This window comes from Brachycentrus maculatus, unplaced genomic scaffold (assembly GCF_059751285.1).
Source record: "Brachycentrus maculatus isolate JH-2025_06_01 unplaced genomic scaffold, ASM5975128v1 h1tg000299l, whole genome shotgun sequence".
Classification (NCBI taxonomy): domain Eukaryota; kingdom Metazoa; phylum Arthropoda; class Insecta; order Trichoptera; family Brachycentridae; genus Brachycentrus; species Brachycentrus maculatus.
The window spans coordinates 1,162,708-1,190,359 of record NW_028281050.1 but is presented as its reverse complement, the minus strand read 5'-3'; the positions used below and the strand labels follow the sequence as shown (position 1 = coordinate 1,190,359).

The window sequence follows — 27,652 nt, the reverse complement described above, 5'->3', positions numbered from 1 at the left end:
TTACTAATTTCTGTTTTATTAATCTATTCTTAAATAAGCGTGACTTCCTTTTAGTGTAATATATCCGCCCCCTTGGCTTAACATAGCAAGTTACTTGTACCAACAAATGTATAATTTTCAATTTTGGTATAGCGACTCCTTCGTGTGAATTCCCAAAGTTGAATGAACCACATAAAAATAATGACCACTCCATTCTGCACATACTCGCGGCTAGTTGCAATAAATTACACTTAATTACGGGTTCAACCACTGAGCACTGTGATTCTCATTGTTTATTTATTTATTTGGCAAAGCTAAACCGGACAGGTGACCTTAGTAGGAAAGTTGGACTAAGATACCGAGACAAGTCAAATAAAATCTCAGTTTGGCATCAGAAATATAATCGTCACTATTAATTTCGCAAGATAACAAAAGTTCACAGAAAATGATTTTAAAACTGTTTGATGTGCATGAAATTGAAAAAGTATGTTGGTATTATCTTTCAGAAGGATTACTGGATTTAATATACATGTTTTTTAATAGTATAAATAATTTCTTTTATATCATTAACTTTGTGGAATGTAATATGTATAAAAATTCAAGATTTGTTTAAGACCGCTTTTGAGTTTATTAATTTATTTACTGCACCACTTATATAAACATTCATATTTTCATCTATTGATGAAAATTACTGATCCTTATCTCCACCCAATGGCGCATAGGGCACTGCATACAATTAATCGTTAATTATATGAAGATAAGGTGATCAACTCTGCGCTTCAGCTACCAGTCCAGTGGAAAATTGAATAAATATCAGCTTAAAAAAACATTTATATTTATTTGACCCCCCTGGAATTTGAGCTCGCGATCTTCAGCATGGTAGCCAAATGCTCTAACCACTACACTAGAGACGGACAGAATTACATATTACAAAAAAAGTAATCTAATATTTTTTTACATAAATGTCAGTGATATATAGTTATACAACCACTTACCGTTTTTTTGTATAAAGCTCGGTGTCAAAATTAGATTTGCATAACGGGACATTCACTAAGCCATGTATCATTGAGTGAAAAGTGAAATATTTGTGGGAAATTGGATGATTAGAGATATTATTAATGACCGTGTCTGTATAAGTTGGCTTGCGAAAAATATTTAAGTCTATAGTGTTATTTTGTAGTTTAGTCTAGAAAATTTAGTTTATGCTCTTTTACAGATTCAAGAGTAAATTTAATAAATTCAATAATTCCCATAGTTAATACATTCAAGATTAATATTAGTAAAATTTTTGTAAAAAAATAAATAAGTGAAAATGACTAACCACAAAGTAAATGCTTTGAATATTAATAATATTGAGAATATTAATCTAAAAAAATTTAACGATTCAGATTTTTCCTCTTACACCGAAACTTACTACTGAAAATTAAAGGGATGTGTATTGGTATATTTTGAATTATTATAAGTTATGAAAAAGAATTTCCATTCCCCTATACACCCTGTACCCTATTTCTCTCCATCCTCTATTAATGATATCTCCCTGTAGTGATAGAAAGGCTCTTAGCATAAAACTGGACATAAAGATCCTACCACTGCGCTGTAATGGCGATCGGTGTCAGCAATAATAATTTACTAATGTAAATTCAAGTATCCTACAGGATTATATTCCGCATTCCCTTCCGCATTCTACTAAACTAACTAAACTTCACATTATCGTTCTGCTGGTTAACTAACGCCAATGCCAATGTTACTAACTTACATTACATCCATTCAAAATGTCTACTTTACAAATTAGTAGGATTCTAAAAACGTTTATAAATAGACTAATGTTTTTTTCCCGACACGAATGCCCGTGATTATTTAATGAATTATTATTTTAAATTTCCGTGACATCAAGCCGGGTCAATTTCACCTTTGATTAAAAAAAGAGCTTTACGGGCCAGCTAAAGTTAACCTGCGGGTCAACAGAAGTAAGCGCTTTGGGCCAATAACTGAGTGGGGCTTTTGTTCCCACCTTACTTTTGTAAGGCTGACAAACAAAAACAAAATTACTGTCAAATCGCATTTACGACGAAAAAAAGAGTCCCTGAGCATATATCTTTTCAGTTTTATGTTTTTTTTTGTTCCTTATTGTTATTGATTTGTATCCCCTTGGATTCAAGAATATAAAATTATAGGATTGAAGAGGGCTTGTGGCGGGGAAAGAGAATTTTTGGGTCATGTTTATTTTGGTTTTCCAATAAAAATACGCGAATTTTTTTAGTTTTTTTTAATGGCGTGCGAGGAGTATTTGTGATGTTTTTTTGCTCTAGTGCGAGGTCCTGTGCATCTATCCCAGGAGTACAAATATAAACTAACCTTTTAATTTTTTTATTATTTTAAAAATATGGATTATTGTCAGTCACACATATTTCTGAAAATATGAAGTCTGTATAAAATCAATTCCAGGGTCCATAAATCTTTTTTTTTTTAATTTTGGACATTTCTGAATCCCAACCTGTACTAATAAGATGTCAGACTGTAATTTGTATTTCCTATTCCGGTTGTTAAAACATATTGCAGTATATAATACTACTCGTATTCTTATCAACAACTTATCTTACAAGTAGCGCGCAGACAACGAAATATTATTCTCCCAACGCGCAGCGGTTACTGCACTGCAGGTCAAGGAATTCATTTTTCTAATATCTTTTGTTTTATGTATTTCATTTTATACTCAAGGCCATCCTACCGGTGTCCAATAAATGTGTCCTACCTGTCGTGACCTCATGGGGGTAGGACACGGGCCTCGTGGTAAATTTTAACCTCGATTGGGGTTAAAATTCACTAGTTTTGAAGTTCAGATTCATCTCTTTGATGGCAATTTTTTGAAGGGGAATTCTCCGAATATCTGATACGTAAAAAAGATGACCAATATTTTTAATGAGAGAGAAGAGATGAAAATTCATTTTGGGGAAATTCAAAACCGGGCTGAATAGACGAAGGATCCTGGAACAAATTAAGTACGTTATGCGAGGCATCACTTTATTAGTACGGGTATGCAATCCTGAGTGCTCTAGACATTCCTGCTACTCTCTTTTTCATACCTACTATTCCTTTTCCATTTCCTTTGCCATATTGCAATAATATTCTTCACTCTAAGGCCCTTCATTTGTATCCCATCAAATATAATCCGTTTCGAAATAATAATAAAAATTTGGAATCAGGACTGATCTTAATGTAAATCGAATGTCAAGTCCTACTTTATATTCTTTATTTACTGTAAACGAGTGTAATTACGACATCTGTGTGTATATTTCAAAAGCTTATTTCCCAAAGGATTTTTGTAACAATAACTACTGCGAGAGTAAAATAAAGTATTCAAATAGGCAAAATAGTTCACATCAATAACCGGAAATGTTTCCTTAAAATATAAATTCTTTTCTACCCGCACCAGGGCGAGAAAACACTCAAACCCTTCATCATGTGGGTACATTTAGCAACATTACAATTATTTAACAATTTTTTGATATTAAAAAATAATCATTAATAACTGAACATTAAGAGCTATTTCAGCTTGCGGTGTAAAAATATGAGTCTGTTTCTAGTTTCCGGCACCATAACTAAAAATAAAATAACATTCCCGGCCGGCCGCTATCTCGCAATTTGACGTTTCTTATCGCTAGGCAAAAAGTTAAAGGTTTAATTTCTTTCCTTTTATGTTATGATATAACTAGAATTTGCATTTAGATAATTTAAATGTTTGCCCAAATATTTAATGCTTTGCCCAACAGTGTTTCACAAAGACTAACTGCCATTTATTTTAGAGGTATGCTTGAATAATTTGTCATGTAAAATTTATTATTTATTAGCATGTTATTTAGCTTAGTTTAATTTTAACCATTATTTATTTGATCCTCATTTTGCCCTTTTGTATGGATTGTGTAAATTTATTTTAGCGATGGTTATTTTTTTATCGCATTAATCCATAAAACCATGATTTTGGCAACAATTTTTATGAAATATTTTCATCGTTATTTTACCACTCATTTCTCTTATTTGTGTTGAGCTTATGTACTTTCAATCATGTTTACGCTCTTGTAATTTAGTGCATTAATTATTGTGTCCGTTTTCTTTAAAATAAATATTAATTTTTAATTTAAAAAAAATCATAGCCCAATTTTATATGAATAATAAATAATAAACCCTTATCCGCACTCCAATGGTGCATAGGGCACTGCGTCATATAAACGCAGTGTTATCTTGATCGTTTACACATGAAGGAAAGGTGATCAGCCCTCCGCTTCAGGTACCAGTACAGGGTAATATTGAATAAATATGACATTGAAAAAATCACTTATATTTATTTTACGCCCCTTGGGAATCGAACCCGGGACCTCCAGAACGGTAGCCGAGCGTGCTGACCATTACACTACGGAGGCGGACAAAATAATTAATCACATTTTGAAAAATAAATCCAAAATCAGTACGATCTGAATATTCGATCCTGAGAAATTGATATTTCAGCACTGTACACTTTTGTTTCCTAAATAGCTCCCAAACATTTGCAGAGCGGTGATCAGGTTTTACAAAAAGGCTTCAAATTAACATAATGTCGTTGGGCAGTTTCTTAATCAACCCCGACCCTAATTAGTATACTAATTAGAGTTGTATACTAATCACACCAGTAACCTAATCACGAGTAACTGCCAACTCAATTCCAATCTGTACAATATTTTTTGACATCTTGCGCTCTACCAAAAGTAAGCAAATAGAACGCTTATAAGCGTCTCTCATTCTCTACCAACATTATGTAAAAGACACTTTTAAGCGTTTCCCGTAAACAACGTTTTCATTGTTACTCATAATAACTCATGATAGCTCTACCAAAAGTAAGCAAATAGAACGCTTATAAGCGTCTCCCGCTCTCTACTAACATTATGTAAAAGACACTTTTAAGCATTTCCCATAAACAATGTTTTCATTATTACTCATAATAATTCATGATAGCTCTACCAAAAGTAAGCAAATAGAACGCTTATAAGCGTCTCCCGCTCTCTACCAACATTATGTAAAAGACACTTTTAAGCGTTTCCCGTAAACAACGTTTTCATTGTTACTCATAATAACTCATGATAGCTCTACCAAAAGTAAGCAAATAGAACGCGTATAAGCGTCTCCCGCTCTCTACCAACATTATGTAAAAGACACTTTTAAGCGTTTCCCCTAAACACTGTTTTTGTTGTTACTCATAATAACTGAATCAAAGATATATGGAGTCAGATAAATTAATGACTTCTAATAATTATTTCAGCCCAAGCTCTTAAAGTCCGAGGTTCCCACAGTAGTCAGACGACAGAAGTCCTATCCAGAATGAGGGTCAGAATACTCCCCGCCCTTCAGGACAACTACATGTACCTGCTCATCGACCCTGTCACCAAGAATGCGGCCATTGTTGACCCTGTTGAACCCAACACTGTTCTGGACGCCGTAAAAGAGGAAGGAGTCTCTCTAACTTCCATCTTGACAACACACCACCATTGGTACAATTTATTTTATCCCATAATTATTTCTTTCAAGATGGAATGTCAGGTTTAATGAGGGGGCTTTCTTCTCCTTCAATCAATCAAATTATCTTTTAACCATTTAAATTAATGTTTGATCAGAACATTTTGTAACAGCAATGAAAAACTGCTATCGCTTTCATTGAGACGGTCAAATGATCTTATCAATGCTCCAATTCTAAAGACCAATAAGTAAGCAATTGAATTGGTGTCGTATTACTTATTTTATTCAAATATCACACTTTTTTTAGTCCTACAAAGGTACTGTTTATTTTAGAGTATTGTTTTATTCTCGTTAGATATATGTTTCTATCCAAAAATAGATAAATATAAACAATTTCTCAGTTATAGTTAAGACTATAACTGAGAAATTGTCATCCACTCATTATTGAATCCTAATTGTAATTCTATGGAACTGAGCCATTGATAAGTGAAAACATTTAAACAATTGAATTTAGATAAATCAACAAAAGGAATACCTTTTCTTTTCCATTTGAGATAGTCGCATGATCATTTAAATAACAGAATAGGTAAGTTTTTAGTAATCCACTCTGTTGAATTTTCAATGTTGCTTAATATAATATGTAGTAGGTTCACATGAACCTATAAACTCGTATCTTCCCGTATGCGGTGCTAACTGAATCGTACTTTGGTTGTCTAATCCATACTGGGAATCCACAAGCTCAGCACTTAATATGGTGCGAAATATCAAGCACAGCCTTTCGTTGGCTATCCCTTACTTTACTTTTTCCACAATTAATTTTGATCACTCCCTCACCAGTTTTAAAATACTTACATCATTTTCAGGGATCACGCTGGGGGTAATGATGATTTAGTTAAAAAGATGCCTTCCTTGAAGGTTTACGGAGGTGACAGCCGAGTTGGGTCCATGACAGACCAGGTGAAGCACGGAGATAACCTGACTCTTGGTAATCTGAACATCAAGTGCCTGACTACTCCCTGTCACACGACTGGACACATCTGCTATTACGTCACTCATCAGAACGAAGATGGACTTGTTTTCACAGGTAGAGAAAAAATGCATCTGTTTTATTGATTTGACAGTCACTTTGCGGTAAAATCTATCCATTTTTAATTAATGTTTTACTTAGTAAATACCATTATTTGTAAACATATACATATATGGTGACACGTGTTTAAATGCATTCCGCAGCATTTTCAAACGCCGTATAAAGTGACTGCCAAAACAATAAAAAAAATCAAAATGCTAATTTTTTGCTTGCTTTCGCTGAGGCTTGTCACCGTGTTACTGACTGAAAATTCAGTTTGTGCTATGCGAGCTAGAAGACCTAAGTGCAAACGTAGCAGCAACACATAATATAGGCTCAAATAGGAATTACCGTTGCCTGACTTAACAAAATTCACGTATCGCTCTATTCTCGCATTATCTATTTAACACTTCTAGACATGCCAATCTTACAGTTACCTCAAACCTGAGATCTGTGCATAATTATTAGACATACCACAACAAATATATATTTTTTTTAATTTATTTTAAATTCAATTTTCAGGTGATACACTCTTTCTCGCTGGTTGCGGCAGGTTCTTTGAAGGTACTGCAGAACAAATGTACTCCGCACTGATAGACAAACTTGGTTCACTTCCCGACACTACTCAAGTCTACTGCGGTCACGAATATACCTTGCAGAATCTAAAATTTGCAAACCATGTGGAACCAAATAATAAAGACGTTGCAAATAAGATTGAATGGGCAACTCAAAAACGGGCTGACAAACTTCCCACGGTAAATATCTTGAATAACTTCCCATCATATAAATTTCCCGGTGAAGGGAAGAAGCACTTAGACAACTGAAATTCACATTTTTCAAATAGCTTTCTTTTTTATCTTCTTCAAGAGCTAGACTGGTTGCATTAAAAAGTTATCTTGCTCACTGCTGAGCATCGCGTTCGTTTTATCCGCATATTCATCAGACTTTGTTGGAATGTGTAATCGGTAGTTCATTCCATTGTGTCTGTTTTTCAGTTATTCTAACTCTGCGAGTATCTAAATTCAAACTACCCCAATTACAATTATCTTTGGTTTCAAATCAATACTGGAGTCTTGGATCATTTTTGTTGTTGAATAAACCCATTCTATCATTATATGTATTTGAGAATATTTGCAATTTATTTTCATATGGAAAAACTACTCTCGAAATTATGAGTTTTCCAGCAAAGTAATTTCGAGTGCCAATCAGGTAAAGATCATTTTGGTTTAGTAAATCTATTCAAAATATATTCAGGGACACTTACGTCGAATATTCACTCTATGTTTATACAACATTCCCCATAATCAACCTTCTTATTCAATATATTTGATTCTTGACCTCATATTTAACGGAGACTCATTTAAATGAAACTCATTTCAAATGCGGGAACATTTTATTTTTGCAAATAAATTAGCATTCTTCTTTAAATAAATAAAAATATTTATTATTTATATTTTTTTTAGGTACCATCCACTATTGCTGAAGAAAAGAAAATAAACCCATTTATGAGAGTTAACGAACCTGATGTCCAAAAGTACGCAAATTGCAGTGATGGAATTGCAACAATGGCTTATATCCGCAAAATAAAGGATACTTTTAAATAATCTTGTATAATTTATGCTACGAATACGTACTTCAAAGTTTATAACAATATGGTGATTGTAATAATTTCTAAATAAAAGGCAATATTTTTTTATAAGCTATGTTATTCTTAATTTATTAACAATTTTAATAAATAATATTCAATATCTTGTTCCAATTTTTATACAAATTATTAAAACTATGTGTAGGTTTTGTACATTTTATAATTACTATTATAAATATGAGGGGGCTGGTAACATAAACAGCAATCTTGAAATGACATTCTCTATCACTGGCACGAAGACTCCCAACCTCGAATAATGTGTATACAGTCCATAGAAACTGTCATATTACAGAATTGTGTTCTAATCTTTTAATCTTCTTTTTGGTTAATCAGATTTCACCATAGACAGTTTACATATTATTACAGGTTAGGTCCTGAATATATATCCTTTAGCAGATATTTATCCATAGACAAATACTTGGAAAATGTAACATTTGAACCTTGCTCTATTAGTTACAATGCCCTCATATGATCATTTTTGGGACAGCCCTGTTCACAAAACAATAATACTGCGGTGAACAGACCAATTATCTACACTTTATATCTATAAATATGATTAATAAATGCAGTAATTGGGTCCCTATAAGTTTTTCCATATTATGCCTAATTAAATACTGTTTAGTCAGGTACAGAGTGTCTACTCCCGTTTTATGTATGCAGACATTTCTTCTGCATATTTTTCTTTAGATCTCTCGAACATGGCAACATACACCTGAAAAGAAAAACAATGGCATTTAAAAAGTGTTACTAATCTTCTTTCTAACAAATTACCCTTCATGATACACAAGGACAATTTTGATACCAATCCGCTAAGACATTCCAATAACAAAATCCATTTCAAGATATCATGTTCATGTTTAACTTATTTAAATTTTTATATAATGTGTGTGCAATTTGAGTCTTTAGGCATAGTTTGTGATGCGCCGAAAATATATTCAAATATATATGACTAGGGTGACTGACCGGACATTTTGTCGTAACGTAACATCGCTCGCAACGAGCATCGAAACTATGGATGGAGCGCTCGCCTTGCTGTACTGACTATACAAATGCTCGCATCGTAACGTTTTACGTTATGACGAAATGGCTCCGGTCAGTCACCACCCTAATACAAATAATGCAACATGGTTGCAATTATTTTATTTATTGTAGCTAGTAACATAAGCAAAAAGCATAGGCAGTTTGATTAATATTTAAAAGTGACGTTTTGATGCGGATAGTTCGATAAAATATTTAATTATGACAATTTGATTTTTTTATTTTATTTTAATTAAAAAAAAAAAAATGTTCTACTTAACCTGTTAACCGGGCGGTCCGCTGTTCAATTACGCAACTTGTAACGGGCGCGAATACTGATTCACTCCGTGTCTTAAATTCATGTCGAGACATGTATGGATGACTAATACCTTTGTTGTTTGAAAAATATACGTCCATATATATATAATATAATAAACGTATATTTCAAGGACGTATTAATATGTCCTACCCGTGCCCGATATTGTTTGTGTTTGACGTATTTATGCGTCCCGCCCGGTTAACAGGTTAAATAGATCTTTGGGTAAATGTTATTCTAATTATCGAATCATACTATAATCTATGGTGACAGATGATGGACACACATACGACCAGCAATGGGCTATCCTGGTAACACACTAAGGATGGGAAAGGTATTTCTACCCGTTTGGTGATTGATGCTTAAGGACAGGAAGGGTATTTTTGCCTTCTGCATCGGCCTCATTTCAAAGTCAGAAAAGAAGGATTTATTTCGTGTTTTATATGAATATTATGTACCAATCTCTTTGCTGAGGTCTAAACTATGAATAAACAATTATCAAATCCCATCGCCAGTGGTAAAAAACACCCGTCTGAAATGTGTTAACTGACTACTTTGGAAATGCAGAATTCAATAATAATGGATACCTTTTTATCTTCACCGGAAAGCGCTCTCCACCTCGATGCAAGTCTCCTGGTGATCTCCTGCTTGGAAGGTTCAGCCCCACTGCTGTCGGAGCATCCTTCAGCCAAGACCAACGGCCGCTGCTCCTGGCAGAACTGGAAGAATGCATTGCAGGGCTTCTTGGGCGCATTGGGGTCCTTTTCCGCCTGTGTAAATCAAAAATAATAAGTGGAAAACAAACAAGAACCATGTTGACTGATTTCAGTCAATTCCACGTATCAACTAAAACCCCATATTAAGGTTTACAAAATTTTACGTTACCATTAACCGCCCTACACAAACAATCTTACGTGATACGGGCATTTTTTGTGCATCATTCCGCGCTAACCCGTATCATGTACGCGAAATAAATGAAAAAAATATCTGTGTGAAAAATATTTAATGCCTCCCGGATACACATCCGAGAGAGAGAGAGAGGACGCATTAACGAGAAAGTACATCAGTTCCATCCTAAATGCACCTACTAAGACAAAATTTTGTCAAGTATGAATACAACAAACATTGTTTTCATAATTCTGCAAAACGGGTGATTTTTTTTGCCTGTTTCTTGGAAAATAACCCCAGATTAGATTAGATTGGGTGGTCAAATTTTATTGTATATTAAATTAACATTAGAATGCTTCATTTCAATACAAATTAATGGTTCCACATATTAAAAAAAAAAATAGTTACATTGAATTGATCACAACTAGTCAATATGTGCGAAACCAATACAGCGAAACTTGATTATAGTGCTACTGGGGAATTTGAAACGATGTCTCTGTTTTAACAACGACACTATAAATATAATAAAAAGTTAATTTAATTCAAAGACACTCCAAGATCAATTTTCACCAGGAAACTGTAAGAAAGGATATTTTTCTTTACATTATTTCCACAGATGTCAATAGTTAAAAAAATCAGATAAATTTTAAGGAAAAAATGATTACAATATTGATACTCGATCCAGAGAAATTGTGGTTTGAATCTTGGGTATTGTGCAACGTAGTGCACAATCGGTGTGCCAAACACACAGTGGGTATTATCAAAGACTTTACCGACTGCATGCCAACTGTAGGTAAAGAGTTAATTTTATATTGCGAATGAGGGCATTCACATTCTCTCCACGACTCTGGTATATGGGCAATCACAACATAACATTTTCATAACATACATATTTCTCTTACTTTTGAATGATATTTTTATAAAATGAAATCCAAAAAAAGGTACATAAAAACTAGGTTACCATTCATTAACATACTTTTTTGAAGCCTTTTTGAAGAACTTTTTGGTTTTCACCGTGAATAAATATGTTTTGAATTGAACTGTATTTAAAACATTCCATAGAAATTTTATCAATAAATTCTATGACTGCAAAAAAGGGTTAAGTAAAAATAGTTAAATAATAAAAGTCATACCTTTTCCGACTTTGTGGCTTTTCTTTTTGGAGCTGTTTTTTTCCCTGATGCACTTTTGTCGGCAGTGGATCTATTTGAAGAGGGGGTCGTGCACTTTTCTGTTTTAGGAACTATGAATCCAGGGAACTGTGGCAAATTAGAAATATTGGGTTTCACATCCTCCTCTTCGGCTTTGATGCTTCTAAAAGCATCCCCGTGCATATCCAACCGACTCATTAAAAACTTTATTTCCTTTCTGCATCGTTTAGTCATCTTTTTGACTTGGTATATCCTTGAAAAAATACCAGTGTCAAATTAATAACGGGATCAAAATTAACTAGAAATAGCAAAAACGTAATGTTTTTAATTCTTACAAATATATGAAACGGGGTATTAATAAGAAACGTTTGATACCTGTGGACGATTCTTTCATTATCCTGCTGCAATACTTCGCATCTTTCGAGCAGTAATTGGTATTTCCTCCTGTATATGTCCTCCTCGGGCGGCAAGCTGTCCATTTCATCCGAGTCCTCAGAAATACTGGGGTTAATCGGCGGTACTGTCATTTTGGTATATTTAAAAATCGTTTTTCACCCAAACTCCGACACATCTACGCGACTTGTTTACGTTCTTTTGTAGTATTATTGGCAGTTGGCAACATTGCAAATGTTCCAAACCTCAAATACTGAAATGCGAAGCGCTGAAATTCAATTGTATATTGGCTTATAATAATGTAAATATTTTGTTTTTCAATTAAACATATTATACGGGTACGTGAGTTACTGCCAGTGATTTCCTATTTCAGAACAACAAATGTATTAAACCCTTACGAAAATTCCGGATTTGTAAAATATTTTGCGCTCGTAAAAAATGACCTTGTGCTTAATAATATAGTTTTGTATGGGTTTTATGCATTTTTAATACATATTTTTCAATCGAACGAAAAAAACATCGCACATGATACGTAGTTTTCGTTTGGGATTCACTCATTCGGAATTCCGAATAAGATCAAACGCCAACCGAAAACGCCCGTGCGCTAATAAAAGCTCAGTCGGTATTGTGTCGGCACTGCAGATTCCTACAACGTTTATGAAATGAAAAAAGAAAATAATGGGAAAACTGCGAAACGTCAGGGTGTAGGTTGTTTTCCAGTACAAATTGATTTCCCCGGCGCGTGCTTTTTGGAAAAATTCACGGCATGATGTTGCGCTATCGTGACATGAATATATAAATAGGATCCTCTTAATGTTCTTCTCTTTATTCTCTAGGTACTTTGATTTCTGTAAGTACTGTCGTCGTTACATAAATGAAGCATTTTTCGAGAGTAAGTTTCACACTAAAAATAGTAATGTTTAATTAAATCTCGCGTTTTCCAGATGGATCTTTCGTCTTTTGGAATATTTACCAGAAATGGTATGGCAGACTCAAGTTTCGAGGCGTTCCATATTGGTAACGCTAATTCTATGTGCCTTGATGCTATATCTTTCGTACAGCTTCAACTCGTGTTTGGTTTCAAATCTTAATAAAGTTTTAAAGCGGGTGAGTAATCTATCCTATCCGACATATTCTCTATTTATCTTCTATGTAATTAAAATATATTTTTTTTTTGCATATTTATAACTGTAGGTATTATTAATTCCAGTATTTTAAGATTTCTGTAGATTTTTAGTAAATAGAATTATTATAATTTTTATCGTCTTTTGGTCAAAGTATGATCACATTATTCGCGATTTCTAACATTTTCCACTCGCCCCTCAGTTTTTAATTGATAAGTCAATAATTTTTTTAGCTAATATAAGAAGTACCACCTACCTTAGAATTAAAACTATAGGGGTCCATCTTGTGGGGCCCTGTCTTGCAACTTGTCCTGCCCATTACCAATCTTGCTGCGCAGTTCAGTTCCTAATTTCTTCATTTCTTATTTTATCCTCCAGGCTTAAACAAGCACGGATCTTTCTATGGATTGCTGTGTGCGTTTGAGCTTCTCTGCATTTCTTTTTGTCAGAGCCATGGTCTCCAAGATTAGGACTGAGTGGGCAGCTTTTGGCAAACTCAAACACATTCTATTGAGTAAAGAGATTCCAACCTGTCTAAAAAGAAAAACATATGAATCCTGCATACTGCCAGTGAAATTATATTTTTAATTTAATTTTTACTTAGTAAATACCACTATTTCTTAAAATCCATTGTGACACGTGCTTTGATGCATTCAGCATCATTTTCGAACACCGAATATGTTGTTTGAAAATGTTGCTGAATGCATCGAAACACATGTCATAAGAGATTTTAAGAAATAGTGGTATTTTACAAATAAAACTTTAAATTAAAATGGATAGATTTTACCACAATTTCTTTAATATTTATATATACTGCCGAATCAGTTGATGAAAATACATATTTTAATTGGTGCTTTTACATTCCAGCACCCGATACACGCATTCATCAGCAATTATGCAGCTACGCGCCCCCCGCCGTACGTGTTTCAAGACACGCAGACGATCGTGCGAGTGGTGCCGCTGGACACGGGGCTCCTGGAGGCAGACGGGGCCCCCAAGTATCGCTTCTTGCGCCAGCAAGGCCTGCGCCCCAGCAGAAAGCTGCCCGACGCGCTCATTATAGGAGTCAAGAAAGGGGGCACCAGGGCCCTACTTGAGTTTATAAGGTTACTTCAGCATTTATTTACTTTAAATCATAGTTGCGTGGGCAGACGCTCAACTGCAAAATGGCATTTTAGGTTCAATCTCTGCCAATTCTAAATAAAATTAAGGTCCGGATGTTTATGATATACCATACTTTTCATATCTACCTTCTCCATATTCACTACCCTATCTGCAGCAAATCTCTAAAATAAAGGCTTTGCTTTCTTTAAAAGCAAATTATGGCGATCAATCCAACAGAAATAATTGGTTAATCATTGGATTCGAATGATAATTCAAATAATAATTAAGGAATTAAAATAAAATATTGTTTTAAAATCACTATAAATATTTTCTTACAACTTAATTATAATGTCTACTGGTTTCGAAGCTAACTGGTTTCGAAACTGGTAGACATTATAATTAATTTATGATAAAATATTTACAGTGATTTTAAAACAAAGTTATGTTTTGAATATAAAATAGAAAATCAAAAAGTTATTGCTTCAAATATAAATTGTAATAACCAAGTGACTAAACAAGACGATTAAGACAAAGTACATATACTGTAATGCAATGATACGGAGCCAATGAGAGCTTCTGTTTTGGGGACGGTCAGAAGTACAGGAGGCCGATAGATCCTGTGCAGGAAACATTGGTAGACTTGTTTAGTGATTACAGAAACCTCTATTGTCGTTTTCGGTTTGATTGTGGCGCCATCTACTCCTGTCCAATCTCAAAACACAGTAAGGGACGTTTTTTTTGCATTTTTGGACTAAGTAGATTCTACTTAGTCCAAAAATGCAAAACAAACGTGCTACGAAAAAAATGTCCCTAACTGTGTTTTAAGTTTGGACAGCCGTACTGTCTAGGGTGAAAGATTCAATGATATGGATAAATAAAATATGTAAATAAGGCATTATGAATGATTTCAGATTACACCCTGATGTCAGAGCTGCTGGTTCAGAAGTGCACTTTTTTGATAGACATTATGAAAAAGGATTCCAGTGGTACAGGTATAATACTTTTGTAATTTCAAAATAATATACAATCTCAAAAACATAGCGTTAAATCTGCCATTCTGTATACATACGTGTAAACTTGGTTATTTCCCCTCTCAGACAGCACATGCCCCCTACTCTGGAAGGTCAGGTGACTATGGAAAAGACCCCATCGTACTTTGTGACCAAAGAGGTTCCCAAAAGGGTGCAGCACATGAACCCTTCCATGAAGCTTCTCATTGTCGTCAGAGATCCTGTCACCCGCGCCATCAGTGACTATACCCAAGCCGCCAGGTAATTTTCCGTGTTTTATTTTTTATGTATGTTTTCTTAACCATGCATCATTTTAACTTATCCTTAAATTAAGAGGAGGTGGCTATGGTATGATACAAGGAAGTAACTACCAATTGAAATGTTTATTTTTTTCATTTATTTTTCAATGTCCAAAGCTTTTTTATTACGTTATTAAACTTGGTTTATTAAAGATTAAATTTTAGCAACCAATGCTGCCAAAAAATTATCAAATGGATAGGTAATTTAAAAGATACCATGCGACTCAAATGTCCATTTTAATATTTGTGATTTTTTTACGATACATATAACTTATTACATTTAAAACAAATGAACTTAGGTACATGTATTATCTTATATGTGTATTAGTTTAGTTCTATATGCTTTCACTACATTTTCTATATCCAAATGGCTGGTCTACATATTAGTAATATCGAATGCTAAAAATTAGGTTAGGTTTTGTTTTGTTACAGAATTCCTGTTTATGGAATTCTTTTAGGGGAATTCTTGTTTCCATGCAAGTTTAGTCATTCTGCTGATGTTTATTTTTGATGTTTTGCAAGATCAATAAGTGGTACGTAATGTATATGATGTTTACTATCAACAATATTTAAATAAAAATAAATCTGTGACTACAGTCCATGTCAGAGCTAGTCAGTCATATGATAAATTTCATAGTTTGGAAAGAAAAATTACAATCAGTCAAGTCTCCTGGTCAGGTTAGGGTGGTTTACCAGAATGGTAGCGGGCGGTATTGACCCCCCGCCATCTGCAGTTGACTATCCACAATGACGGAAGCTCAATAAGCCGCTCTTCGGCGTTACCATCACTCAGGGAGGCATCCTACCCAACATCTTGGCCGTGCTCCAACCCAACATCTTGGCCGTGCTCCAACCCAAGAAAACTAAGAAGAAGGCGCAATAATACGGCTGCTCCACTTTCCTCTCTTTAGACCCAATTTGCGACGTTTTTCTTTAATATTTTTTTAATCTATCATCATTTTCACATCATAATCCATATCTGCCTTTGAGGTAGTATTTTACGAAAATAGCGCTGTATAAATTATCCAAAATTATTATTATTATTATAGGGCTAATTGTAAATCATTTTTAGCAAAAAGCCGTCAATGCGCAAGTTTGAGGAGCTGGCGTTTGTGAACGGCTCGGTGCTGGGCCCCGTGGACACGGTGTGGGGGCCCGTGCGGCTGGGCGTGTATGTGCGCCCGCTGCAGCGCTGGCTGCGCTGCTTCCCACTCTCGCACCTGCTGCTGGTCTCCGGAGAGCGCCTCATCCAGGACCCGGCCACAGAGATGGCCCGAGTGCAGGTTAGTGGCGTACACAGTGAGAGAACCTGATCTCCAGTTTCTAAATTTGTAAGCTCTTGTGTCCGCCTCCGTAGTGTAGTGGTCAGCACGCTTGGCTAATGTACTGGAGGTCCCGGGTTGGATTCCCAGGGGAGGTCAAATAAATATAATTGATTTTTTTCACTCTAATATTTATTCAATATTACCCTGGATTGGTACGTGAACCAGAGGGCTGATCGCCTTTCTTTCATGTGTTATCATGGAATGTTCGCAGTGTTATCTTGATTATCAGATCAAGATAACACTGCATTTATATGATGCAGTGCCCTATGCACCATCGGATGATAGTATCCAAATGTGATCAACAGCAAATTTCTAGGTCAATGAGAATATTTCTAACTTTGCAGTTTTATATTTACTCCAAGATGTGGACGTTTAACATTTACAAAATTTCTTATCCAATGGTTTTTTTTGGCAAATTTCTGGTCAGGTGCTTTGTCAGGTTCTGGTATCTAACATAATTATTGCGTACAGCATACCTATAAATGAATCCCAATTTCCGTTCTGTTATTCCGAAGTTAATATATTTTTAACACACATGTGTATTTTTTAATGGTATGATATCTACGAGAAACACACTTCATTTATCTTGAAATGTCTGATTAAACTTTTCTTTATTAAATTTTGAATATCAAAGTATACAATACCACACAATACTGATAGAAAACCTATATGGTTAATAAATGAAAGCTTCATTATTCCCATCCAAATTACAGAATAAAAAAAAATTCCTTCCAGGATTTCCTAGGCCTTAAACGAGTGGTCACCGAGAAGCACTTCTACTTCAACTCGACCAAGGGCTTCCCGTGCCTCTTCAAGTCGGAGGGCCGCTCCTTCCCGCACTGTCTCGGCAAGACCAAGGGCCGCAGTCATCCGTACATCAACCCCGTGGCGCTGGACCGACTCCGGGAGTTCTACCGACCGTTCAACCAAAGATTCTACCAGATCACGGGCATCAACTTCGGTTGGCCCTAGATTTGCGCAACTATTTTATTTATATATTGAACTTCTCTTGTACAAAGGATGTATTTTATTTATTTATTGAACTTCTTGTACAAAGTGTGTATACATGGGTTATGATGCGACATTTTCTCATCATCCAAAAGTAAACTAGTATGAGTGGTCAAGGCTTTTACCTTTTAGAGCTGTTTGGATTAGTGATCTGATACTACTTGTACAAATTCAACATAGCATAGTTCACAGTCTGAGGAAAAAAGTTGAGGAATCTTAGAATGGATGATTGTAAGGCTTTAAAGGAAAGATAGAGGGTGCATTTTTCTTGTAAACAAGTAATTTATTCTGAAGTTTATCAGCCGAGTGCAAAAATTACTGAAGAATGATGTGTTATGTGGAGGTGCGGAAAGTGTGTACTCCTGAGAAGCGAATAATCCATTGGTTGGAAGGTACATGAAGTTCTGAACAAGGTATTTTTTTTAGTATTATTAGTATGTACAATTCGTCAACGAAACAGGTTCATTTTCCAAAGATTGAAGACTCCGGTCAAAGAAACGTCAGAGTACATATTTTGGTGTTTACAAATGACACATCAGTGTAGCTATGTATATATTACATAATGATTTATTTTATTTTATTACTAACCTGTAAAGTTTCCTGATTTTGTTTATACAAGATTTTGATATACATAACACAGTTCAAAAAAGCAATGTGATCCCCTTTGTCCTTTACATGTATTATTTTCATCTGTCTTAAATGTGTCCGATTGTGGTCTCGTAGTAGTGTAGTGGACTTCCGAGTCGGAAATCCACGGGTCAACCCCACTCTGCCACAACTTGAGCCACTGAGATCTACAATCTAATCTTGAAGTCTTTAATTTACCTTCAACTGAAGTAATCAAAGAGAAATACTTATTTTGTATTTTAAACTATTACAGGGAAGTTTTAAAATAAAATTAATGACAAAAAATGCATTTACCCACCGTATCGCTTTTTTGTAGTAAAATTTTTTTACGTTTGAAGCTTAGATTTAGTATTCAATGCCTTGTCCTGGAAAATTTTTATGAACAAACCTCCAAAAAAGGACATACGTAACCTTAACTTATACATACTTATGTGTGTATCAATATTTTTAAGGCCAAATATTTTAAAATTATTTATTTAAAAATTACATGTATGAATACATGTAATTCTGTATTTATATAGTATATTTTTATGGTTCAAGAAAACCTACAGATACCCTTCCTAAAAATCTTGGGCAATACAGTTTTATATCTAAATAACTTTGTAGGTAATTAATTATCAGTACAAAAATCATGTAAATATTTTACAAAATACCATAGAAAATACCTCACTACAGAATTATTCCAAATATGTATTTACAGTTTTTATTTATTTATATTTTTGTATATTCTGGAAAATAAAAGCAGATCTTCTACTATCTAAAAGCAGAATTAGGTGTATTCAATTTTACTTGTGTATTTATTTACTATATAATATTTATTTATTTATTTACTGTTTAGTATTTATAAAAAAAAAAAATGTCAATTGAATTAGTACTGATAATTCATAAATACATATGTGATAATATTTAGGAGACTCACATATATATTAAAATGTAATATTTAGACAATTATACTATGTAATAATATTAGCTTTCATTGGAATTGTTTAAAACATGTTACTCTTGCTTACATTGTATTCTAATTGAATCGTTTTGTAGAAAATAACTATTTAATTAATGAATAAAATTTAACAATTTTTTTATGAATAAAAACGCACATTTTTCGACAGTCACTAAAAACATGTTTATTAAACATGGTAGAAAAATTAAACTCTAAGGCTGTATTAGCATGATTTTATATTGCGCTTTTTTGCAGTGTTGCATTTTATAACTTTTTTTCTGATTTGTACCTTATTTAAAAATTAATATTTGCAAATTATAATAATAAGCATATGTATTACACCAATACTAGTACATAGTAGGTCTGTTATTTCTTATTACACAGGAATGTCCTAATATGTACATATTTTACTTGTATTATTTTTGTGACTGTCGATATTTAATATATGCTTCTGTTGAATATAAAATCATATTTTATGTCAATGGTTTACTTTACACAAGAACCAAACAGTATTATTAAAATTCATAAAAAATGTTGGTTTTGAATCTTCTACAATATATTGGCATCTACCTCACTACTTCTGCAGCACAAATTATAATATGTAGGAAAATGCCATAAATTACTAGTAAAATATCTAGGCTATTGGAAATTATGACCAGTGAGATGGCAAAAAACTGTTTCTTCAAAATGCTTGACCTTTTCTTAGCAATAGTAATAAGAGACTTCCTATTTGTGCATGAGAACTGTATGATTCTTCTCTATGTATGAAATATGATGTTTCTTTATGGCATTGGGTTCGCACCCAAACTATCGCAAAGAATAGAAATAGAGAAATGCTTAAAATATCATGGGTCAAGAGTTTTTGAAATAAAGATGTTTTTAGACGCATGGAGAGATGATTTATAGACACTAAAGAAAAGAAAGATTGAGTACTTTGGAAAGAAATATTGTGTATTTTATATAAGGGAATTTGGAAGGTAAAAGCTGTATAGGAAAGAGATGCTGCTGCATATACAATAACAAATAGCACCAAGTCTCTGTTTAGAGACAAAATAAAATTGCAAAGATTGTGTGCAAAAATTAACTTCAGACTGGTAACTAGAACCACCAAATTAGGTAATAACGCTCATCGAACTTGAAAATACAAAAATCATGTTAAAATATATTATTTATAGCTTTTGGGTTAAGTTTTAAACACGTGTTATTTTGATATTATTTATTTATATATCTTTTACAAAAATAAATAATACTTAATTAACTAGTTGTTTTATTTTCATACTGGCTTGAAAAATTACATGTTTATATTTATCGTCAAACGTCCTAAAAAATATTTTACATGAGTCTATTTTCACAATAAATTTACATATTGTGTGACTAGAAATAACAACAGCAAATTACAAACAAAATATTTTGAAAATAAATTGAAAAAGATTAAAAAATACAAGTGTTATTTTTAAAAGGTACTATGTATTTGATTTTATTTTATTATTTTATTTTACACTAAATATTGAGAAACATATATTTATTCAATTGAAAAAACGTATATATACAAGTCCCATATTAAAATTTTTAAAAAATGCAAATATTTTTTTAGGACAAAATTAAATTACCTGATAACATATTTAACAAAATCATATTTAAGTAATATGTATTTTTTTAAGTTATGTCTAAAATTACATAACGGATTTTTGGATTTAAGAAAAAGGTAAATATGTATTTATTTGTATGAAACTTATAAATTGACTTATAATGTAAAATAATATGTATTGCATGTACATAAAACCTAACTTTACAATTGTAACTGGATTGTCTCATAACATATCAATATGTTATTTTTTATTAATGCTCAAATGATTCAAAGGTAAAACGCGTACCTAATTATAAAAATAAAAATGCAAAGGAACTCAAAAAGATATACTAAAATGACTAATGTCATTTTCAAAATCGTCAACGCTTAGTTTGCTGGACAATGGAGATAAAATAAATTATTATGTAGTACTTCAGATATAGTATTTTTTTAAATATACTCTCTTACATATTTTCTCCAGAACGCATCATATTTGGTAAATTTATGTGTTCCATCTGTATGAATGAAACAGCGTCAAATGTAACCACAGCAATAAGGAATGGAACGCTCGCAGGAAGAGATTCGCTGATTTTCGACAAAGCGGCTGGACCCGGTATGGGAGTTGTATCACTGAAAAAATAAAAGTATGCATATTGAAATACTGAAACATATAGATTACTGGTATAAGTAGATTTGGCGTTTGAATATGAAGCCTACATAGGTTACTTTATTTACTTCAATATTAATACTGTCGAGCAAGAGAGCTATTGAGGAAGTAAGCTAACAAAGGTATGCGTATTGAAACACTGAAAAATGAAATGTACAGTTGTATTACAGAACAAACAAAGATTAACACTGAACAAAATTTAACAAGTAAAAGGGCCATGAAAAAATAATTTAAAAAGCATAAAACGATAAAATTCATAAACATTTTAAAAATTCACAAATTTTGCATGCTCACCTTAAGACGATGATGCTAAACGATGGCAGAGGTAAGTCGGACTTTTTCAAACTTTTTAAATTAGGTAAATACATATCGTAAGATATCTTCAACCTGTCACCTTCTGCAGTACTTCCGAGGAGTTCCTGGTCATCGTATGCGGAGTTTATGATCTGCAACCTATCCAAAACAGTGGAAACGGATTTGCAGTCCTCTGGTCTCACTAACGGATGCGTGTTATCAATCTTGATGGTGATTTCATTCAATCTCGCGTCTGATGTTTCATTGGGAGCGGACTCGTCGTCACTAATGCACACCGTACCAGAATCATGTTTTCTCTGAAACAGCCTTTTGGCCTGTCCCCAACTTTGAATAGAACAACCTTTTTCATAACTCAATTCTCTGATGTTATTAAGAATAGCGTAACTAATTTTGAGATTTGTACTCGGCATGGGAATATGTTTGTGTTTGGTAGACGAGTAGACGGGTTTATTCCAAGAATCTTTCTTAGGGTACCATGCGCCGAATACGCTAGCATCTTTGGAATGGTCGCAAACAACCTTTTTCTTATTTCTATTCATTATTTCCAAATAATTTTTACTCATTTCGTTAAATGTCGTTTTGCGTTCTTTGGAAATTATTTTATCTAACTGTTTGGGTCTTTCTGTACATTCTGATTTGCTATCACTCGGCGAGCTAAGCATATCACTATCCGAATCGGAAAAACTGTGTTCCGTGTTGACTCGAAATGTCATCTTGGATTCTGATTGACATCTCTTTGTTCTTAATTTTTTTCTAACCTTTCTTTTGACTCTGGAATCTGAATTCGGCGAATGATTATTTAACAGTCTAACTTTACACGGCGAACAATCCGAATCAGAACTAAGCTGTAGAACACTACTTAAGGGCACTTCCTGACACTTATCACTGTGATGCGTCACCTTTTTCAATAAACAATGAGGCATTTTAAAATCTAGAGTATAATCTTCGTTAAACTTTTCATTAAACTTATCTACGGACATTTCTAAGGCTTTTTTAAGATCATCAGACTGTTCGTTCGGACTCATTAAAGAATATCTTGAGATCAGAGATTTTAATTGCCGAAAAATAGTTTCTTTAGATCGGTTATCGCTGTTTGTCACATCCGGAGTTTCGGAAACTGTTACAGTTGCCGGAAGAGGAACTTTACAATTATTACAACGATTATTCTGACTCCTGCAACGTTTTCTACGAGTTTGGTTGCTTTGACTTTGGGCATTATAGCTATTGAAATTTTGCGCAAAATTATTTTCTCTTTCTGAACCGCAGGAATTAAAGTTCGGATAATTATGTCCCAAATTGTTGGGGAACACATTGGATCTGTTGTTGAACACGCTGAAAGGTTGAAAAAAGAAATTGGTAGCAAAGCGGGGTCGGTTGTTAAATGGTGTAAAGAAAAAAGGTCGCTGACCGAAATTGTTGGAAAAATTATTCATTCTCCCGAACATCCCGTTCATTCGCGGAAACTGAAAATTGTTAAAAAAATTAGCTTGCCTAGATGACAACTGGTGAAAAATATGATTCCAAAAATATGTATTGTTTGCAAAATTATTGCGTCCCATAAAATGCGAGTTTATATTTCTATCAGTCTGCGTGTTATTTGAGTTTGATCTGACTGCATCTTCGTGACTATAATTTGTGATACATTTTAATGAAGGATCACGACTATTAGAAGACTCTTCGTAAAAATTAACACCATTACTGTCAACATCATTCATATTGCTTTTATTTGACAACTTATTCAGTACCAACAAGTAATTACTCTTGCGCAGCGTAATATCTGGAGGAATGTACTTTTTATCTGGGGCTTTTAAATATAGCACATTCTTGCGATAACAGTTTGGTAAAGATTCCAATATTTTTAATTTGTGAGAAAATGATGGCACACATTCCACCTCAACAGGATCTGAATCTTGTGAAAAATTTGAACATACATCAATTTCATTATTTAGATTATTTGTATTTGCCACAAAATTGTTTTGGTCATCTTGGGAATTATCTATCACCATGCAATCATCACTGGAACTATCGATATCCATGCAACATGTTCTTTCATCCGAAGCATCGACATTCAATATACTTTCACTTTCTTCCGAGACATCTTTCTCCCCTGCGATAGGTGTTGCAACCGTTGTTAAAACTGGTTCGATGATACTTTCAACACATACATTGTCAATTTTATCTACACTGTTATCTGTATCACAATTGTTTGATTGCTTTGGGGAAGACTGAGAACTATTATTTGTGATACTTTCTTTCGTAACTAAATCTGTACAATCACAATCGGTATTTTCCTCTTCAACATCCATTTTATCATGGCCATTAGTACCATCTTTTCGTGAAAAATTAATATTTTTTTCCGGAACATTTGAATTACTGGTGTCACTCTCTTTGGCATACTCTCTATTTTCATTATATCTGATCAGTTTGTATCCTTGTTTGGAAAGTAAAGAATAAACTCTGTATTCATTTAATGAAACTGATTTCCCAATCAGCAAAGAATATGCTTGCTGAATCGAAACTGGAATACCGTAATATTTGAGTTCCAAAGAATTCTGTAAATAAAAGAAATAAAAAATTTAAATACTAATAAACAAGATTGAATTAATAGACATTTCACTGGCTGCTTTATACGATACTTTACATACTGTAATTCTTGTGAATTACAGTACATATATGAAGAAATCATTTAAATCAGTAATTTAGAAATGAACTAGTATAGAATTGTTTCTACCCATGATTGTAAACCTACATTACTCTAATTTCGAAAAGTATATGTATATAGATATGTTACAAGTGACAAGAATTTCATAGAAAATACCCTATAGGCAAATCTATTAAATTAGCAAAAACCTTCATTAATGCATGTGAGATTCTTTTCTGAAAAGAAACAGCATCCAGAGTGGAATCATAAACCCTACATACATGTTCGATAATGGGCAGAATGGTGAATGTTACACAGGTGGATGTCAGCCAAATGCTAGGTCGTAAACCCAGAAATGAACAGACTTCCATCTTCTTTATATTAAAAACTAAAGATGTTTCGTCTCAAGCCTAGTTGGATGTAAAAGCAGTGATATAACGACTTGACAAATTTAACAGATTTAAGCTCCTTTTTCTTGTAGACGTATCACTCATGTAGTACATGCTTGCTAACTTTTTACTTTTACTTTACTTTTTCATGTATTTTTTTTTAAGTTTTTAAATTAATTTTTTAGTTTTTTATTTTATTATTGTTTTCTGTTAGTCAAGTATTTTGTATTTTTGTATTTTATATTAACACTATTATTCTAGTTCTACTTCTTATAAAATCTATTGTATTCTTGCCAGTGCCCTTTACTATGACCTAAATTATGTATATTGTATACCCACACACAGGCCATGCCTTTGTGGGATCTTTTTTGTATTTATATTTCATATTAAAAAAAATTGTATTTGTATTTTATATTATGCTGTATAATGCAAAAGAATTTAAAATAAAGAAAGAAAAAAAAGGTATGCAGAAAAGTGATCAAATATCTGATTTGTTGGCTGATATAGCTGCCTTAAAAAGCCTCACTAACCATCTCCATTAAGTGTAATGTTTCCTCGGGTAATAAATACAGCTGGTAATTGATTATCTGTCCCATGTGCAGCCATTGACTTCCTTTTTGCTCGGTTACAAGAGCTTTCTGATCTTCCTCCAACCATTCCGCTTGTGTTAGAGTACTTCTGTAATAAAAACAGAATTAGAAAAGGCTTTTCGGTGGAGTCAGTTAAAAGAAAAACTTCACAGGATTTAAGAACAAATAAAGAAATAAAAAATGTACCGACACTAATGTATGGAAGAGAAACATGGAACTGGCAAAGGAAGGATGAAAGCAGAGTGAACGCTGTTGAAATGCGCTCCCTCAGACGAATGTGTGGAAAATCATTGTATGACAGAATTAAAAACGAAGCTATAAGAAAGGAATGTAAGGCTGAACGAGGAATATTTGAAAAAATTTGGAAGAGTTCTTTGCGGTGGTATGGACATGTGGAGCGAATGGATAACGAGAGAATGACTAAGAAAATATATGTGGCAAATGTGAGAGGGAAAACAGAGCGTGGACGACCGAAAAAGACTTGGCACGATCAGATCATTCAGAACCTAAAATCTGGCGGTGTCAAAAGTCTGCGTAATCGGAGGGCATGTATGACTAGATATATGGATGAGAAGGAGGCGAGGAGTGTATGTCAGGACAGAAGAGTGTGGCGTTCCATCCTCTCTGCCTACCCCTGCGGGGAAACTGCATGATGGTAGTAGTAGTAGTAGTATGTCAATTATAAAAGTAACAAGCTACTATGGGACCTTCAGATGTCCCGTCCGCTGCTTTTACCGATTGAACTAAGCAGAATGATATAAAGGTTTACTTGAAGATTACGAAAAACACCTTGATTATGTTCCTTAAAGTTACTGAGATATTAATTAATAGAATGAAAAATATGATGCTGGTTAGATCATAGTCTTCTTTGCAGGTCACAATCTGTGTGATGATTAGTTTATTTCTTTTATGGTCAGTCTTCACCCGTCTCTATCCTCTGCTCGTCTCTTCAACTCGGCGTACCCGCTACAGTGCAAGTCGGAGATAATTTGGTCCATGTAGTTTAAGCGGGGTCGTCTTCTGCAGATTGTGCCTCTGCATATGCCCTCCGCAATTGTAAGAAGCAGGCCTTAGTGTCTTAAATTACGACCTATCCATTTTACTCGCTGTTGTGCTACTTTATTTAGTAAGCATCTAGACTCCCCAGCCGTGCTTAATACTTCGTTGTTTCCTACACATGTAGGAACATTCCGAACAGTAAATCCCCAATATGCGCCTGTAGCACCAAATCTCAAACGCCTTCTGCCGACCCCTTTCTGCCTGTCCGATAGTCCACGTTTCACTTCCATACAACAGTATGCTCCAGACCAGTATTTTAATTAAGTTTTTTGTTGTCTTTAAACTTATATTATTAGATTATAAAATCTGAGATTTTTTATTGTGTACATCATTGTAACGGGCTGATAAATGACATTTTAAATTGGGTAATTAAACTGTAAAGATCACCATATGTGGAGTGGATGAAATCTGAATATGGCATTAAGATCTTGGACAACATTGATCTAAGAACAATTTTTGATCACGCACATATTTTTATTTTGTTCTATTTAGGTTTTTATGGTACAAATTCATATTCAGCACAGTATGGTTAAAGAAACCTTAAAAAATACTTTTAGTGGTCAGGAAATATTTGAAACGGCTGCAATGTATAGATATGGAAATATAAAGATATAATTCTAACTGAAAGTCCACCTACTTTTTTTCCACTCTTTGCCAACCCAGAACACATTTTCTGGCTTCGAGTGCGCTTTCGACTTGTTTCTTTTCAAGCCAAGTTCCACTGGGAATAACAGATTTTGTTCCTTTCGTAGGAAGAAAAGAGTCTGACTTCTTTCCGCCTGTTTCCACCAATTGCTTGCCACTAAAAGGAAAATGACGTAAACAATTATTACATTCAAAGTTCAAAATGTTGTGAACGAGTTTCAATTTATAAATTAGTACATTGATGTAAAAATAATCTAAAAATACAGTGCGGAAAAAAATAACAGTGGTTACAAAATCCTAGAAAATACAAATAGGTATTTAAACTTACGATAATAATTTCACATTACTAGCCATTACACAAACTCACGAGAACACTTGAATACAAATGTCATGCTGGTCACTC

The 27,652-nt window shown here is 33.7% G+C and overlaps 4 protein-coding genes across 6 annotated transcripts; 2 read left to right on the top strand and 2 right to left on the bottom strand.

Moving 5' to 3' along the window:
- Positions 1–2,534: 2,534 nt before the first annotated feature.
- On the top strand, positions 2,535–8,277 carry tzn (hydroxyacylglutathione hydrolase tenzing norgay). Of its 3 annotated transcripts, none has more exons than XM_088267529.1 (5): positions 2,535–2,639; positions 5,270–5,498; positions 6,327–6,547; positions 7,052–7,284; positions 7,993–8,277. In XM_088267529.1, exons 2-5 carry the CDS (start codon positions 5,329–5,331, stop codon positions 8,131–8,133), a joined length of 765 nt encoding a protein of 254 aa, XP_088123655.1. In that variant the 5' UTR covers positions 2,535–2,639; positions 5,270–5,328; the 3' UTR covers positions 8,134–8,277. The 3 variants fall into 3 exon arrangements, with proteins under 3 accessions (XP_088123655.1, XP_088123654.1, XP_088123653.1); XM_088267528.1 differs by lacking the exon at positions 2,535–2,639 and adding an exon at positions 3,595–3,655; XM_088267527.1 differs by lacking the exon at positions 2,535–2,639 and adding an exon at positions 3,595–3,784.
- Positions 8,218–12,144, bottom strand: LOC148304897 (uncharacterized). Its single transcript, XM_088267530.1, has 4 exons — positions 11,922–12,144; positions 11,529–11,799; positions 10,095–10,277; positions 8,218–8,886 (listed from the first exon to the last, which is right to left on the bottom strand). Exons 1-4 carry the CDS (start codon positions 12,071–12,073, stop codon positions 8,812–8,814), a joined length of 681 nt encoding a protein of 226 aa, XP_088123656.1. The 5' UTR covers positions 12,074–12,144; the 3' UTR covers positions 8,218–8,811.
- Positions 12,145–12,638: 494 nt separating this feature from the next.
- Positions 12,639–18,283, top strand: Hs3st-B (Heparan sulfate 3-O sulfotransferase-B). The gene is made up of 7 exons (XM_088267526.1): positions 12,639–12,789; positions 12,884–13,046; positions 13,931–14,169; positions 15,079–15,159; positions 15,265–15,438; positions 16,549–16,759; positions 17,537–18,283. The coding sequence occupies exons 2-7, from the start codon at positions 12,918–12,920 to the stop codon at positions 17,771–17,773; spliced, it is 1,071 nt and encodes a 356-aa protein (XP_088123652.1). The 5' UTR covers positions 12,639–12,789; positions 12,884–12,917; the 3' UTR covers positions 17,774–18,283.
- A 2,540-nt stretch (positions 18,284–20,823) lies between these two features.
- On the bottom strand, positions 20,824–27,640 carry Tsen54 (tRNA splicing endonuclease subunit 54). Its single transcript, XM_088267525.1, has 5 exons — positions 27,578–27,640; positions 27,242–27,406; positions 25,486–25,633; positions 21,905–24,477; positions 20,824–21,573 (listed from the first exon to the last, which is right to left on the bottom strand). Exons 1-5 carry the CDS (start codon positions 27,601–27,603, stop codon positions 21,408–21,410), a joined length of 3,078 nt encoding a protein of 1,025 aa, XP_088123651.1. The 5' UTR covers positions 27,604–27,640; the 3' UTR covers positions 20,824–21,407.
- Between the last annotated feature and the right edge of the window lie 12 nt (positions 27,641–27,652).

Excerpts from the sequence above, each read along its gene's own strand:
- tzn (XM_088267527.1), top strand. The coding sequence starts at position 3,715 with ATGTTTGCCCAAATATTTAATGCTTTGCCCAACAGTGTTTCACAAAGA. Across the intron at positions 5,499-6,326 it reads TTGACAACACACCACCATTG|GGATCACGCTGGGGGTAATG; the intron begins GTACAATTTATT and ends CATCATTTTCAG. Across the intron at positions 6,548-7,051 it reads AGATGGACTTGTTTTCACAG|GTGATACACTCTTTCTCGCT; the intron begins GTAGAGAAAAAA and ends TTCAATTTTCAG.
- LOC148304897 (XM_088267530.1), bottom strand. The coding sequence starts at position 12,073 with ATGACAGTACCGCCGATTAACCCCAGTATTTCTGAGGACTCGGATGAA. Across the intron at positions 11,800-11,921 it reads AATGAAAGAATCGTCCACAG|GATATACCAAGTCAAAAAGA; the intron begins GTATCAAACGTT and ends TATTTTTTCAAG. Across the intron at positions 8,887-10,094 it reads TTTCCGGTGAAGATAAAAAG|GTGTATGTTGCCATGTTCGA; the intron begins GTATCCATTATT and ends TTTTCTTTTCAG.
- Hs3st-B (XM_088267526.1), top strand. The coding sequence starts at position 12,918 with ATGGTATGGCAGACTCAAGTTTCGAGGCGTTCCATATTGGTAACGCTA. Across the intron at positions 14,170-15,078 it reads GCCCTACTTGAGTTTATAAG|ATTACACCCTGATGTCAGAG; the intron begins GTTACTTCAGCA and ends GAATGATTTCAG. Across the intron at positions 15,160-15,264 it reads AAAGGATTCCAGTGGTACAG|ACAGCACATGCCCCCTACTC; the intron begins GTATAATACTTT and ends TTCCCCTCTCAG.
- Tsen54 (XM_088267525.1), bottom strand. The coding sequence starts at position 27,603 with ATGGCTAGTAATGTGAAATTATTATC. Across the intron at positions 27,407-27,577 it reads AGTAATGTGAAATTATTATC|TGGCAAGCAATTGGTGGAAA; the intron begins GTAAGTTTAAAT and ends TTTTCCTTTTAG. Across the intron at positions 21,574-21,904 it reads TTTAGCATCATCGTCTTAAG|TGATACAACTCCCATACCGG; the intron begins GTGAGCATGCAA and ends TTATTTTTTCAG.